General features: G+C 26.1%; 3 protein-coding genes across 4 annotated transcripts; 1 reads left to right on the forward strand and 2 right to left on the reverse strand.

Annotated features, from left to right (window-relative positions):
* Positions 1-454: 454 nt before the first annotated feature.
* On the reverse strand, positions 455-7,722 carry LOC113559627 (aspartate--tRNA ligase, cytoplasmic). The gene is made up of 13 exons (XM_026965376.1): positions 7,515-7,722; positions 7,260-7,321; positions 6,691-6,778; positions 6,314-6,503; positions 6,151-6,253; positions 5,902-6,085; positions 4,655-4,795; positions 4,065-4,236; positions 3,844-3,991; positions 1,138-1,327; positions 992-1,072; positions 812-923; positions 455-727 (listed from the first exon to the last, which is right to left on the reverse strand). The coding sequence occupies exons 2-13, from the start codon at positions 7,295-7,297 to the stop codon at positions 564-566; spliced, it is 1,611 nt and encodes a 536-aa protein (XP_026821177.1). The 5' UTR covers positions 7,298-7,321; positions 7,515-7,722; the 3' UTR covers positions 455-563.
* A 3,419-nt stretch (positions 7,723-11,141) lies between these two features.
* Positions 11,142-13,661, forward strand: LOC113548888 (protein Spindly). 2 transcript variants are annotated; one of them, XM_026949987.1, is made up of 10 exons: positions 11,142-11,297; positions 11,373-11,483; positions 11,664-11,834; positions 11,954-12,133; positions 12,222-12,380; positions 12,458-12,664; positions 12,724-12,822; positions 12,885-13,003; positions 13,071-13,246; positions 13,320-13,492. In XM_026949987.1, exons 2-10 carry the CDS (start codon positions 11,400-11,402, stop codon positions 13,490-13,492), a joined length of 1,368 nt encoding a protein of 455 aa, XP_026805788.1. In that variant the 5' UTR covers positions 11,142-11,297; positions 11,373-11,399. The 2 variants fall into 2 exon arrangements, with proteins under 2 accessions (XP_026805788.1, XP_026805786.1); XM_026949985.1 differs by having other exon boundaries at positions 11,150-11,297; positions 11,358-11,483; positions 13,320-13,661.
* A 1,149-nt stretch (positions 13,662-14,810) lies between these two features.
* Positions 14,811-17,419, reverse strand: LOC113561337 (OCIA domain-containing protein 1). Its single transcript, XM_026967684.1, has 6 exons — positions 17,100-17,419; positions 16,860-16,983; positions 16,449-16,638; positions 16,244-16,380; positions 16,063-16,186; positions 14,811-15,052 (listed from the first exon to the last, which is right to left on the reverse strand). The coding sequence occupies exons 1-6, from the start codon at positions 17,151-17,153 to the stop codon at positions 14,902-14,904; spliced, it is 780 nt and encodes a 259-aa protein (XP_026823485.1). The 5' UTR covers positions 17,154-17,419; the 3' UTR covers positions 14,811-14,901.
* Between the last annotated feature and the right edge of the window lie 174 nt (positions 17,420-17,593).

Here is a 17,593-nt window from a genome sequence, read left to right on the forward strand (position 1 = left end):
ATTCAACAATAAATATAATTTTATAGGATGAAATATAATTCTAAACAGAGACAGTCTATCAGACTGTATTAATAAGTGTATTATATAGCACATTTATATTACTATTAAATTAATTAATTTTATAATCAATAATATGCTAGGTTAAATTTATTTTTAAAATCATATGTATTAAATCTATTAGCTAAATATTTAATATGGACATAAAATAGCTTACTTAACAGATATCTTTAACTCATACATAGGATATTAGTAGATATATACAACAGAACCTTAGACCAATTTGGATTTTTTAGTAAACTACATACTATATTTAAAATATAATTTTTTTAAGAATTTGATAACTCAAAATGTTTAGCAAGTTGAATTTTTTTTTTTTTTTTTTGATCTCTTGAACTTCAAGTTACAGAGTTGGTTGTATTTTAAGTATAAATATAGGACACAAAAAAATTCAAAATATTTTTTATTTTTTGTTATTTAATGTGCGTCATTGATCTTCAAGACACTTTCATTACATAATTTATTATTAACATACTTTATTTAAAAATAATAATAATTAAATTAAATTATGGAGTAAGTCTTTTAGGATCACGGGGAAACATTGATGCTTTTCTTATATTGTCTAAGCCCAAGTACAACATGACAACTCTCTCTAACCCAATTCCACCACCAGCATGAGGTGGACATCCATACCGAAAAGCATCTATATAAGCTGCAATCTTCTCAATATCTAAACAAATAATATTATATCAATAATTAATTTAATAAAATAATTATTTATTCATGGGCCAACATAATTTTAGAGTAAACATACCAACTTGATGATGTTTAGCTCTTTCGATTAAGTAATCAGAATCATGTATCCTCTGAGCACCAGATATAATTTCTTCACCTCTCATAAACATATCATAAGAATTAGAAGCTACCTATTAAGAATATAAATATTAGACCAATTTAAAAATTTAAAATGCTAAAGCACAATACTAAGAATTACCTTTGAATCAGGATCTGGCATGGTGTAAAATGGTCGAATGGCAAGTGGAAACTTATCCAAAATGTAGAAATCTGTATCATACTATATAATAAAATATAGCTATAAGTGAAAAAAAATTATTTAATTTAGTAAAACAATAATTATACTTTTGCTTTGACTAAACGTCCAAGTAATTTTTCATTTGGTGTTGATAAATCATCTTCATCGCCCATTTCAACTCCAGCCTCGCAAAGCATATTAACAGCAGTTGGAAATTCAAGTTTTAAAGGTGGATCCAAAAATTTAAATGGTTCTACAGGATATTGTTCGCAAATAGTTTTAATTTCAGATTGATAACTATAAAATAAAAATATATTTGTAATATTTTATAAAATGTTTACATGTACATTTAAAATAATATTAAAAATATCAATTGTATTATTTTTTCTTAAGAATAATTATAAAAAACAATATGTATTTAAAGATGTATTTCTATTTATAATACATCAATAAAAAATGAAAATGTATGTCCTAGATTTAAAAATTTAAAAAAATAAAATTTATTGTTCAAGTTCAACACAGGAAAGTTGAATTTTTTTCAATCAAAGTATTACAGTATGACAAAGGGAGAAAATGTTTAAGTTTGAATAAAGGACATAATAATAATAATAGTAGCCTATCATACCAAACATAATCAAAAACCTGGGATATATTTAAAAATACCTTACAATATTTTTTATTTTTAAGAAAGCTGATATTGTATTTATGATTCTATGGATTTATCATATTGTGTTAAGGATAGACCAAATTAAGATTTTGGTAATATAAATTGTTTGTCCATAGATACGAGGTATATTTAAAAAGTAAGGACCATTTAATATAAAAAATTATAATCATAAAAAACAAGTTTTATTAGCACATTTTAGTTTCCATCAAACCTACGTCACTTTACCACATAATCGCTGTTCATTTCTAAGCATTTATCATATTGCTACACCAGCTTCTTTAACTTTTCTGCGTAGAAGTTCACCGTTAGAGGACTGTACAGTGAGTGGTCAAAAAGTTTTCAGTGAAAATTCTCCTTGATTTTGGTTGTGGTGTAAGAACGCCAATAGTTTTTGTGACAAAAAAGGTATTCTTATGATTGATTTTATAAAATGTAGAACAATAATTACAGCTGACGTGCACTCCAAAATCAACAACGTTGGAGACTTATCATCTGGTAAAATTTACCTCCATGATAATACGCATCCTTAAAACTCAACCAAAACCAAGGAGAAAATTCAAGATTTTCATTGAGAACTTTTTGACCATCCACCATACAGTCTTGACCTTGCACCTAACAACTGATTCCTCTTCTTGCACTTTAAACAATCAATCAGTGGACAATGTTTAGAAAACAATGAGGAACTCAAAAATGCCATTATCAACTTGATCAAACTATCAGGCATGAGCTTTAATGGAGAGGTGTTTAAGAAATTGGTTCAGTGGTACAAAAAATGCTTAAAAGTGAACAACGATAAGTTGTTAAGTGAAGTAGGTTTATAGGAAAGTAAATGTGATAATAAAACCTTTTTTTTATCACAAAATATCTCTTACTTTTTGAATAAGCCTTGTATGTACAATAATGTTTATTGTACATAACATATCCACATATCTGTATGTTTTTCAATTAATAGTAAAATTCTATGTAAAAAAAGTTTTTCAAAAATCTTTGTTAATGTAGGTAGTAGACCTGCAAGGACCGGACCGTCTCAAAGCTTGGCACGTCTAAGACTGGACCGGGCTTAAAAAATAAATAAAAAGGGCTGGATTAGGCAATTTAATATAACTTTTCGGTCCGAGCTTTTTTTCAGCAGAAATTTTTGGGTCAGGCCAGGCTGGACTTAAACCAAGATTGGATTGGGCTTTTTAAGAATTTTTTACATCTCACCTTGGCATTTTTTGGTTTTTTTTTTTGTATAACAAATATAATCATTATTTAAATTTAAATTATAAGTTTACAGTTTGACGTTGGAATACTTATAAATAACAAATATTATGTAATTCGTGGGACGTGGATACTGACCACTGGGTAATGGGTATAATAAAGTTATTTATATTATAATTAATAAATATGTCAATAACAACATTACTAAAATATACAGATTAGCAGGATAGGGGTACTTATTTATTAGTGGAATTATTATTTCTACAGTATCATAGTACCAACTGGAAATTGACAACTAACAATAAAAAATAGAGAACAGAAATTTGACCAAACTGAATTTTTTAAGAATTATTTTATGGCTGGGCCTGGGCTTTTTTTCTAAAAATATTTTGGACTAGACCGGACCGGGCTTTTTTTATAAAAATAACTTTGTATCGAACCAGGCTTTTTTTATCTAACAATGTTTTAAACTGGATCAGACCGGGCTTTATAAAAAAATATCCTTGGACCCGAATGGATTTTTTAAGAGCTTAGGATAATTTTTGGACTGGGTTGCAGCTTTTATTTACAACATTTCTTGGACCGGGCCTGGGCTATAAATGTATGTTCCTTGCAGGTCTTATTAGGTAGTAAATTGATTAGGTGATAAAAACTTGTGTCGTGTTTGAGTTGATTTAGTTTTGGATCAGTCATTCTCAAAAATGTATTATACTCAACACTGTTAACCATATATATAAATACCTAATACTGAAAGTACAAAATACTAATAAATATAATATCAGCCTAGGCACAGCCAACATAATTCATTATTAAAATTACCTATATTACATAGTCATGTTTATGATTTTTATTGTTATATTTATATTTCTTAAGGTTATTTAATTTTAGTGGTTAATAATTACTTATTTAAAATTAAAACGTTTGAATGTATAAATGTATTTACTTGTCACGTAATCCTTTAAATATGTTGGTAAAAAGTGAACCAATAACATCAACTACTTCATGATAGTGATATTTAAAAGCCATTTCTAAATCTAAGCCAACAAATTCAGTCAAATGTCTATATGTGTTGCTATCTTCTGCTCTGAAGACTAAAATATAAAAATATTAGGTAATTAACAAATAATTGATAATATTAATAATAATGAAAAAAAATAGTCATACCTGCTCCAATTGTGAAGACTCTATCAAAATCACCCGCAATAGCCATTTGTTTGTACAACTGAGGTGATTGAGCAAGATATGCAGAGCCTTTGAAATATGATATTGTGAAAACGTTTGCTCCACCTTCACTTGCTGCATTTATCATTTTTGGAGTATGAATTTCAACAAAACCCTAAATAAACAAAATACTTCAAAATTTGAATGGCAATTAAAAAAAAAAGTTTAAATTTGTTAAATTTGCAAAAGAACAATAATAGTTAAGTTTACTTAATATTATGTTAAGTTTTATAAAAAATATTTTAAAATTGTACAAATATAAAGAAATTTAATAAAAAAATGTTTCAAAACTATTTTCAAAACAATAGATTACATAATAAATAAAACAAAATATTGTGTCAAAAAAGTTATGACAAAACCTGATTTAATTAAAAAATGTATTAAATTAAATATAAATTTAGTTTTGAATTTGGATTATTATTATTTATTTACATAAATTGATTATTTCATCCATATAATTAACACAAAATATCTTTGGGTCATTACATAATAATAGAATATTTTTAACCTAATATATTTTATAACTAATTTACTTTTGCAGTGAGCAAGTCTCGGAATAATTTACAAACACCAGCTTCAAGGCGGAAAATAGCTTGATTTGCAGGAGTACGTAAATCAATTACTCTATTATCTAGCCTTGTATCTTGATTGACTTTTATATTTAAACCTTGATCCTAAAATAAACATATAATTCATTAATTAATCATAGGTAAATAATCTATCATTATTAGATAATCTTATTGCGCTAATTAGCATAAGCGTAACTAGTCCTTTGAGTCAGGGGGTCTAAATTCCTAAAAATATTTTATAGCAAATTTTTTTTAATTTGATTATTATTTATTATTTTTAAATATTATGGTAAAAATAAAGTTAATACAAAAATGTTTATATGCACAAACATTTACCCAAAAATTCTGGGGGGTGGGCTGAAGCAGATCTTACTTATAGCCTAATATATCCTAGCATAGGCGTTATGCTAATTAGTATAGACTATGTATTTTAAATAAAGGGAATAAAATTAAAAATACACATTTTTAGTGTAAAACATTTTAGCTTTTGGACATGAAAGGTTATATTATGGATGTATGACAGATAAAAATAAATATATAATATAATGTCGGGAAATTATAATAACAAGGTTGTAGTTATAGGAAAAAATTGTTATAAATTTTAAATAGTGTAAACATGCATATATATTTATATATATATAATATAGAAGATTATCATTAAGAGGACATCGTACCCACATATGTTGTCACAAATTTGTGTTCAGTAAAATCCATTTATGCTGTTAATTTTACTAGGTCAATTGACCCATTATCAAACTTAAAGGTAAGAGTATTATAAAGAGCATCACATGGCTTTTGATGAAGTGAGTTATAAGTATTAAAAGTTTTAATATTTTACATAGCTATAGTTTAAAATTGAAATATGAATTAAAGATTACATGATGCCTCAGATAATATTCTTATTTTTAAGTCGAATTACTAGTAAATGTACTCTACTGTAAAAGCAAACAGCATAAAATGAATTCTGCTGAATTCAAATTTGGTAAGATGTACAATAGTAAGATAAAGATAGCACATGCGGGTACAATGTCCTTTTAAGTGCAAATAATGCACATTTTACTATACTCTGGCCCACGAGAGAATAGTACCATATTTCGACCAAAATTGTCCAATTCCGCGCATCCTCCACTCATTTACCCATTTTTACATGCGCATGAAAGTACTGATCTCTCGTGAGCTGGAGTATAATATCAATATAGATAATATTTTACATCATCATCCCCTTTAATTGGCCTTGATGCATCTTCAATAAGTAAAGGAAGTTGATTAGCAGACTGACTAACAACCCATAATTCTTCAATATGTAATTCAACATCTTGTTGTGAGCACGATCCAATTTTAGAAGGGGTTTTTGTAACTTTACCTTTAATATCTACTATAGACTCCTTGTTAATACTACAAATCAAAATAAATAAATAATTACTGATTGTATTAAGCTATTAATATTTTTTCTTCCTTACTTAGAACAAAACTTAACAAATTGTTTACTAATAGTATCAGATACTACAGCTAACACCTGAATAGACCATTGCTGCTGTCTGACAACCATAAAACATTGTTTACCTAAAATTAATATATGTTAAAATGCATAAAATAAATACTATATTTTATTTTTTTAATTGCCTTTGGCACGACTAGTATGAAGTCTTCCACGTATCCAAACACTATTGTCAGCTAAAACAGGTATAATGTTTTTTACATCCACAAATATTCGATCAGATACAAAATTTTTTGAACTTTGGATCATTTTTAAAACTCCATACTTTCCAACAGAAATATCTTCACCAGATGCTTGGTCATTAGTATTTGCTTTCTATTTAAATTAAATATTATAATATAAGATTCAAATTTATTTGTATATCTAGTGAAATATAAAATTTAACTTGATGCATTATAATAGAACAATCACAATAATTAATTATTAGTTGATATTAAACCGATTATTAATTTGAAAGTCAATTTTAACTATAATTAAAAAAGTAAAAATATTATATATTTACATTTATTGTTTTGAACTGTTCCTTCTTCATCGCTTTGGCTGCAAGTTTCTCTTCTTTTTTTAGTTGACTTTTAGATTTAACTTGCTCACTGATAAAAATTTAAAATTAATATTAAAAACAAAAAATAAAAACAGTAAAAATTAAATAAATACTATTTATGGAAAATAAAGATTATACTATAAAATTAGATTTAATACCACTTTAAAATTAAGTTATATAAAAATACATCTATAGTTACAAAATCAGTAAGTATTATAATTTTTAACGCAAAATTTTTAAATAAGTTATTGTACAAATTATATAATTACTTAGGTAATTATTTACATTCACAAGGACTATATGAAAAAAAATATAACTATTGAACCCTAGTTGTAGAAAAATATTTAATAAAAATAAAACATACACATCTAAGCTACAAAATAATAAATTTCAAGATGGTTTTTTTTCAAACAATATAATTCTTAAATTAAAAGAAATTTGAATTTAATGAATAATGATGAACAGTTGTAGAACTTTAAACTAAGGAATGTAAAATTACATAAGAGACAGTTATAAATAAAATAATTTACCCTTCAGACACTTCAACAGCACCACTTTTTGACGTCATTTTTCTAAAACCTGATTGAAATATCTATAAGAAAAATGAAATTTATAATGACTTAAGTAATAGCATTAACACAAATAGAATAAACAATTTTTCAAGTTTTAGATAAGTATATATTTATTTGAGATTATAAATTAATAAATATTTTATGATTAGTCAATATAAAGTGTATTTATTATGTATTATAAAAAATATAATTAATGCAGTAACAAATACTTACAAGTCTAAAATTGTACTGTAACTGGATGTCAAATACCAATACCACAATATTAGACTTCCAAAATGAATTTAAGTTTGAATGTACAAACTTAGAGTTTAAAGGATTAAGCAGAAAGAAAAAAAACAACTGATATAAGTATACCTATACGTATTACTTAATGCCTATTTACCACGGCTTTAGATAAAACTATTAATTATGAAATTAACTATTATCTAAATGTTAATAGATATTATTTTTATCAATTTCATCTTTATCAACTGTAGATAAAAAAAAATTCTACAAATTTATGAAAATATATAAAAAATAATATTATTACTTATATTTATTTTATCTGTGAAGTCTTATATAAGTATCATGGAAGAAAAATATAATATAAATTAATTTCAGCAGTATTAATATTTGGAATCTAGGAAAAAAACGAGATTTTATAAATAAATAAATAAATAATAATGAAAATAAATTATGTAGATATCATATCGAATAGTATACGACACGACAAAAAACATTAAATGCAGATAACTTTAAAATTTCAAATAGGTATTAATATTAAATATATTATAAAAAGTCAATTATTTTTAGTTAATTATTAAATTTCGGTAAAGTATCGCGATTCACGTCGAACGATCAAGATGTAACTGTCGTTACCGCCTAATGTTTTACAAAATATTGTAGAACCTATAGGTTTATACCCATAATCTTGTCATAACATTCTAAGTCGTAATTTAAACTTTTATTATACTCAATAGTCAATAAGTAATAGGTGTCTGTTCTCTTTATTATTATTATTATCGTTGCGACTTTGTTCATCAAAATTACGTAGGTACTTAGCACCAGGTTTAAAATACGATTACATTTTTAAGGATAAAATGTGGTTTATCGCAACCTATGTGTATTATTGTGTAGGTATACAAATATAACTTTAGGCTAATGATCTGTGATGTTGAAGCCTTACTTATAATAATATATATATATATATATTACTTACATATTAAAAAAAACTAATATAAATGTAAAGTTTATTTCAACAAGCGTGCTTTCGAATTTCTATGTAATTTAAAAAAAAATTTATTTATGACGACAATTATTTTAATAACTTTTAAGTTTTAACCAAAATTAACGTTTTTCACTTAGTCGTTTTTTTCTTGTTGTTTTTTACCGATTACCAATATTTGATAAATGGTAAATAAACAAATATAAAAAACAAAACAGTATTTTATAATTTTATGAATTTTATGAATTTGTATTATCTTTTATTGAAGAATATAAATCTTTTTAATAATTTTTGAAGTTTTAGAACTCATAGATAGACGTACAAATGTACAATTATCAAAATTGTGCGTTCCAATATTCCATCTACAGTAAAGTTGCATTACAAAATGTGTTATTCAATTATAATTATTAATCAACTGATTAAAATTATATTATCAATCTATCCCGCACTTTTACTCGGAACCCCTAATTATCATGATATTTATATTTTATAATATGTTCATTCGTGAATTCGTGATTACGCTTTACAAATTCGCAACATATTTGTTAAGTTTTGCTAACTTGAGCTAAAAAAAATGGATTTTGGTAATTAATAAATTAACACTTAGCATTATTACAGACTTAAGTAATATCTTGAATACAGTTTTTAAGTACTCTAATAAATATTCTACTTTTAAATACTTTTGTACTATGTAATAGTAACAAAAAAATAATAATACAAAACAAATTGTATTAACTTTTCAACTTAATATAGATTATATACAAAAAAAACACAAAAGTTAATGGCTAATTATATAACTTTGTCTCTTTGCAGGTTACTTTTAGAAAATGTATTTAATATTACTAAATTAGTAGTGATCTTGAGCCAAGGTGGTTCGAACCTGCAGTGGCGGTCAAATGATTTTGTCATGGTGGCCGGCCGTGGGGGGGTTAATTTTTTAATATGTACTATACTTATCTTTAAAATATAATTTATGGTTATGCGCTTAGCACTTATTGTGTCTCGAAACTTAAATCGTGCTTATGCTTAATATCAATTTTTTAAATTAAGGTAAATATTAGTAGATACTTTTCTTATAATAATAGTGAGGAGTGTGTTGTTATTGAATATTCACGATCATCGAGTAGGGTAATTCCCATATACATTTTGTATAAGCAACTAAATATTTAATATTAATAGTAAAATAGCCTTGTTCCTAGAATGAGTCAACATAAGCATAGCATTATTCCACCGCTGCCATGCGTGTAATTAGTCTCGCTGTTGACTGTTGTCGTAGAGGGGACGTTCTTACATCAATATTATAATTTGTGTCCCTATGTTACATAAATATTATACTATAATGTTAATAATAGTCGTCTAGCCTACGATAATTGATATTTAAAATGTTATTAAACAACAATATAATAATACGGTCGTATAGAGTTCTAAAATAATTAAATTGTGTATATTATGTTTTGTGAACATTATGTCATTGACATAAAGAAATAGTTTTTAATAGATTATAAGAATAAAAAATAGTTGTTTTATTATATCTTAAAGTATAAAATCGAAGAGTCTTTTTTTTTTTACAATTATTGATGTTTATCTAATATGGGTATTTTATAAAGTGGTAATACATACAATACAAGGAAAAGTTTAGTTACGTGCGGCGGCGGATTTTTGAGCGTTCGACCGCGACAGTTGGTTAATTTTAAGCTATATTTTATATAAATATTTTGTTTACGAGAAAAAACTGCATCGTCTACACGTGCCTATATAAATCGGGGTTTGCAAAAATGTAAGAATTTTTAGTTTTTTTTTTTAGAGGTTCTGGGGGGGTCCAATACCCCTGGACCCCCCCGTAAATACGCCACTGTAAATTAGGGAATTACGTTTTTTTTTTGGTGCTACAGTTTTCATGTTGCTAAAAACATGTATACTGCATCCACACATAACTCACTATCTTGGCAACAATCGAGTTTAAGTGATGATTCTTTGGATATTTTAAAATTTTAAATACTGTAGTTTTTGCCTTGTTAAGAAAAAAGAATAATTAAATTAATAATCTTTAATTTTATATGAAAAAATATGTTTATTAGAACCCCTTATAAAAACATACATAGGCAATATAACTTTCAGTATTACGGTTACCTTTACATTTATTAACACTGACGTAGACGATTTGAGCTTGTAAACCGAGCATGGTCTAGGTCTACTAAATATGACAGATTTATTCAAGCCGGCGACAAACGTATTCGCGAGTTGATACTGAACAACGCACATGTCGATTATTTGTTTGGAGAGTCGTTTTATACTATTTTTGGAGGTCAAATCGTCCCTATAGTGTGTATAATTATTGAAAACAATTTTTACAGTTATTATTATAATTAAATATAGTTTTAGTGTAAATATTACATTGATGTGAATTATATTTTATCTGGATACTTGGTTCATTTGTTATTTACTTATTCGTCCGAATCAGTTAACTTTACAAGTTAATAAAACTGAACTGAGCATAATATTTATCGCTTACTTATCAATCCACCTTGGATGAGCGACAAATTTACGGAAGGTTGGCACAACTGAGGAACTCGTCCAATCAGTAAATTAAACTTAACCGTTTTTTGTATGCCAACAATGATTATATTATTGAATTCAATTTTAACATTTTTAACGTACCATTTTAAATTCGATTAAATGATTAAACTATGTTAATCAGTATCAACAGGTTTATATTTAAAGGTTCTATTGGTTTTAAGTTCTTACAAATAATAAGTAACTAGTGATTATACTTCAGCCCTATTAACTACCTGGTAATTATTATAAGTTCTAACTTTGATTGTTTAATATTCTAGTGTAACGCTCGTTACTAGATTTTTGTTTTCTAGTTTTAAATTTGAAATCATCTAGACAAAATGAATGAAAATTCATCTCAAAATAATGAAAGCTCTGTAAGCGCGTCATTAAACTATAATCGTCCTAGTGTGACTACAATTGATGTAAGTAATATGTATTATAAGAAAAATTTAAAAGTTCAATGATACAAACAAAGATGTTTAAATTATAATTATTTATGAACTATTTACTTTACTGTACAATTGTAGTAAGATTGTTTTTAAATAATAGTGTTGAATTAAACCTTAATCTTGTTTGATAATACAAATTTGTTTCTTATATAGATTTTGAAACAAGAATTATATCAAACACAACTGCAATTGAAAACAAAAAATGCATTTATTAGTGAACTTCAAAATGATGTAGAGCAATTACAAATAGTCGAAGATGATAATATTAAATTGAAATCAGAAATTTTAACAAAAGAATCAGATTTAAGGCAATGGACTGTAAAAGTAATTTATAAATTACTTATTGGCTATTAGTTATTAGTATTTTACAAGCATGTATAATTTCAGCTATAAAATATATTTTTAATTAAACATTAATTTGTTTCAATTTAATTATTTTCCAGTATTCTAATTTAGAGTTCAAATTATTAGACCAACAAAAAGACCATCTATCACAGATAGATTTATTGAATGAACAACTATCAGTTTTAAAAAATTTAAAAGATAAACCAAAAGAAGATTCTCCAGTAAATTTAAATGAAAGTATTATAACAGAATTAAAAACTGAGTTAAATGAAAAAAAAGTATTATTAATTACATATAAATATATGATAGTAAAATATATTTGAATTAAGATCGTCAATAAGTAACATTTTAAATTATTTTTTAAAGGAAAAATATGAAGAGATGCAAAATATTATAAACAATCAAGAAATTATCATTATGGAGTTGGAACATTCAAAAAGTAAAGCTATTGAAGAATTAGAAGAATTTAAAGTAAAAGTTGATTTTAAAACTGATCAATTAAATGAATGGAAGCAAAAATATGAGGTATAATTTTTACATTATCAACTTTTTTATTTGCACTTTTTTTCCAAAATTATTATAGTAATAATAATTTATGTTAGACATTGCAAGAAGAATGTGAAATGCTCAGGTTGCAGCTTAATAGTATAAATAACCTGAATGATCATAATAAAAGAGGAAATTCATTGTTTGCTGAAGTGGATGACAAAAGACAAGCATTGACAACCGAGTTGGAAATGAAAAGAGAAAAATATGAAACTTTAAAAAAATGTTTATCAAAAGCCAATCATGATAACAATCAAATGAAGGTTTTAAAAATTGTTAAATTTTCACTTATTAAAATTTATTCAAATTAATTATTATTTAGATGGAAATTATGAGATTGGAAAAACAGTTGTTAGAAACTGAAAGAAATGATGACTTGGAAAAATCTACTTTAATTCAAAGTTATAAAAATCGTATAAGCGTAAGATAATTTATAACAAAAATTGGTATGCATGTTGATTTACTTATATTTACTGTTTATAGGATTTAGAAGCCAAAATAAGAGAATTAGATAAAAGACCAGAGACCCCACAAGTATTAAAAATAGATAATTTAAGTAATGATGGCATGAATGTTGTTCTTCAAATTGTATCTGATGTCCGGTATGCTGTAATTTTGTGTTATTCAAAATGTTATATTTTGATTTTTCATGAATTATTTTTGTTTCAGAAAAGAGAAAAAAGCCTTAGAAGAAGAAATGAATAGAAGATCTATTCGAGATATGGAAGCTCGACAACAGTGTTTTAAAGGTGAATGTGAAATTCGACAGCTTAAGAAAGAGATGAGAAGAGACAAACTGCAATTAAAAGAATTAGAACAACAAATTTCTGTATTGAAATCTAAATGTAAAGACATTTCTAGTATATATTCCTTGCATAGTTTTTATACTCATTATTTATTAATTTTTTTTCTTTCTAGTATCTTCATCTAAGGAAAACATTGGGGAAGATAAGCGAATGACATCTAAAGGGGTACGTTTTCACAATAACTGTAAGATAGAAGATGGAGGCCCTTCATTGAAACTAGCAAAAAAAATACCACAACAAGCTGTTTTGAACACAATTGTTTGTCCAAAATTAGAAGAATTATAAATTATAATTCATTAAATTGTTTTATTATTTAATTTGATTTATAGCTCTTATTATATGTTTTGAAAATATTCAATTTAAATTTTAAAATTAAATTATCTGCTTCTAATTTTTAAATATTAATTTAAAATCAAAACTTCTATACTGAATTTCTAACAGCATATATGAATAATGTTCCATAATCATAATAAATAATTATATTTAAATTTATATAGATATATTATAATAATAATAAGTATATTGTAACATAAAATAAAACTTCTGTATAAATGCTATTTTATTATTTTTATAATACAATGTCAAAGTTGCCACCAGATAAAAAATACTTAAATTTTAATATACATAAACACATGCAACATGCTTGTATGCTTTATTCAATATTCAATAACTTTGAGGTGGAATAAAACCATGTTGGCTAATCTATGCTTGTCTACTAAATTATTGTACATGGAAATATTGTATACTTTTAAATAATTTTCATTTAATTTTCATGAAATGTTTTTAACACAACAAAGGGTTGTTGCATATTTTTACTAAAATCAATATTGATAACTTTGGAGGGTCATTTTTAATGATATTTCATATTAATAAGTAATAACAAAATATTTTTTTAATACTGATACTGAAGTTTAGTGTATAGGATTACTGGAATGGGTGACAATATTTTCAGAAGAACTTATTGAGTTTTTAAGACACAATATGTATACATTGAAAAACCAATTTCTATCTCAAATTTGAACAGATAATATATTAGTACGTACTTAGTAATTACAGTGAACAGTTTACAAATATTTCTATAATACACTATCCCATAAGACAAACATTAAATGGCAGTTGTATTTTTTTTTGTTAACTTACTAGTATATTATATTACTTACAAATTCAACAATGATCACAAATTAGAAACTCATTTTATTGTAAAATGTATAATGTTGCATATTAATATCATAAAATATTATCTGATATTTTCGAGTAATTATTACACATCAGTGACGTGCCAAAGTAGGTTTTTTTTAAAGGCAAGTGCCTCATGACCAAAATTATGGTTGGGTGGGTATCAGCCAATGAATTTAGTATGATAAAAAGTTTTCACTGTTCAGTAATATTAATTAATAATTATATTATTAAGTGAAAAACAATTGTAAATTAAAAGTTGTGGATGCATTGCCACATGTGTGACCAAATAGTAGATGCTTCAGGTTTGAAAATTGTTCAGCACACCACTGGTATACAATGTTATTCTGTGCTCATATTATTAAATCTATAGTAGTTAGAACTCGAGGGATGACATTCTAAATCAATAGCATATAAATTAAAAATGTACTTTCGGAAGCTTAAAAATTTATTAGGTTATAACAAACAAAACTAATATTATATTACATTTAATAAATGGGAAATGATTTTATCTATAACTATACAACATCTCCATATTGATTACGTGATTGAGGAGTCCTTGTTTGATCAGATGCTGGATAAGCTTGATTATTCCATATTGGTTGAGTATTTGATGGTGGATAAGCTTGATTATCCCATATTGGTTGAGTATTTGATGGAGGTGGTGGCCTAAATATTTAAAATGTAAACAGTTATAGTCAATAATCATTATTAATTTTTTTCAAGTTTCAAAATAATTTTCAAATCATAAATAAATTAAAGCAAATCATTACTTATCACTATTTAAATTAAAAAAAGACAATTACTATTTATTTATGTTGTGAACAGTGGCGTATTTTGAATATTTTTTTGGGGGGTGTCCAGATAATATAGGTATATACTTATTTGTTAATTGGTTGCAATATTTCTGCTTTACATCTACTACCACAAAGATTATAATATACTCATCAAATATTGTAATGAAACATTTTTATTTATTTAATTAAAAATAGTAATTTTTATGTAATTTAAATCATATAGGTATAAAATACCTACTGTAAACATCATTATTACAATGTATTTTGTTTGTTAAATTCAATACCAGTGATGCTATGAGAATAACAGTTTTATAAATAATTAAAAATATAATAGGATAATAATTACATTATTTAAAACTAAATTTATTTTCCTTCCTAATTAGTTTATTACTTTATATAAAAAAAAATTTAATATTTAATGTCGATAAATTTTGAAGGGAATTTGGTAAACAATAATATGTGATTCGTTATTGACTAATTTAATATTATATAAAGTCATAAAGTAATTTTAAATTAGTTAATAACGATTCATATATTATTGTTTACCAAATTTCCTTCAAAATTTATCGACATTAAATATTAAATTTTTTTTTTCAGTTTGGGGGGTATCTAGACACCGTGGACACCCCCAAAAATACGCCACTGGTAGTGAACATTGTTACTAGTTATCTATGTATATAAAACAAAACATTAAAAAAATTATATACTCTATTTATATTAAGGAGAAACCTCAGCACCAGCTTTTGCTGGGCAACATTCATTTGTCACCTATGTAGTCAACCAACTGAACACCTGTAAATTGAATGTCACAAACCTGTGCACAAGTCATCCATCTAGGTTTCTTCTTAATATGAACAGAGTATAATTATTTAAATGATTTACCTGTAAGTTGGTTTATTTGGTTGTGTTCTATCATAGTCTTGTCTATTACGATTCCTAAGGTCTTCATAAGAAGTCGGTGTAACATTTGACAATGAAAGTTCATTATCCTTCCTAAGGGGTAAACCTAAAATACAAATGGATGTAAAATATGAAAATAATAAAATTAAGGATATAATCCTACCATCATAATTGGGTCTATAATCTGTATCTAAAGAATTTATAGGTTTATGCATATCAATATCTATATCAGATTTGTAATCAGTCATAAGTGTTGGTACATCATTACCAGGTGTAACGTTTGTTGGACTAATGGCATTTCTGAAAAATAAATGAAGATAATTAGATAGAATTTATTGTATATGATATTGTATATTATTCTTTTTTACCCTTGGAAAAATTCACCACTCGTTTTTCCTCTACGTTCCCTGAGAACTCGTCCAAGTTCACTATTGGGTAATTGCATTAATTTTTCAGCACATTTTGCTTGATAAGAATATTTACCAATTAGATAACCAAACAGACCACCAAATATTGCTTTAGGCCATGGACCCCATTTCAAACTCTTTTTTAAATAACCTTAAACAATACACATATGACAAATTAACATATAAGATATATCAGTATATAAAATGATTTCTAGGCAACTTAGACCAGTTTTAAAAGGTTTTTTAGGCAGTAGTGTACAAATCTATTACATACTTAAAAATACTTAGATTTTTGTTTAAAATGATAGTTTTGAAATTAGTATTTTAGTACTATATAAAAACAAAGCAAAACACAACAACAGAATAGCTTACCGGCATTAACTGCAGCATACGAAACAGCACCAGTGATGAGCGATAATGGTAGGCTTCTCTGAAAAAAACTTTCGGAGTTGCATTCGTTCATGACTCTGGTTTCTTCTGGCGAGAACTGATAGAACTACACAACAAAGAAAAATAGAACTTAAGTTCATACTATAAAACATTTCACGAATGCCAGAACATAGTTATGATATAGAGAGGTGCAATAGTACGAGTCATCAAAATATGATTTACCAGAGAATCTGGAGATGGTTTCTGCTGCGGTGCGCCGGGATGTAGATTTGCCATCGTCACTCGAATATTCTAATCGGACGGTATTTTTGTATTATACTCTTTTGGTGTCGTTAAGAACGCAAGACTTCGACAAAACAAAAACGTAATTCGTTCATCAGTCGGGAGCGGACTACAACAGTGCAGCACTTAACAATTGATTATTTTAACTGTTGAGTGGTAATTCGTTCACAAGCTGCAAATTACAATTATCAAAAATCAGAAAGCCTTATCCCGTGTTTTGTGAACCCGTACCCGGTTCCCTGGATGGTAGGATGATAAATGTTATGATTTTTAATTTTCAAGCGTTATCGTTATCGTTTCAGAAAATCCAAAAATGGAGGAGAAACGCATGCTATGACCGTGATAACGGCAGACAGTCAACTGAGCGCAGCCACGATTACTGTTTTCCAAACGCGTCCTAATAAATAATCTGATCACCACTCCATCATTATTCA

The sequence above is a fragment of the Rhopalosiphum maidis genome, chromosome 1 (assembly GCF_003676215.2).
Source record: "Rhopalosiphum maidis isolate BTI-1 chromosome 1, ASM367621v3, whole genome shotgun sequence".
In the NCBI taxonomy this organism is placed as follows: Eukaryota; Metazoa; Arthropoda; class Insecta; order Hemiptera; family Aphididae; genus Rhopalosiphum; species Rhopalosiphum maidis.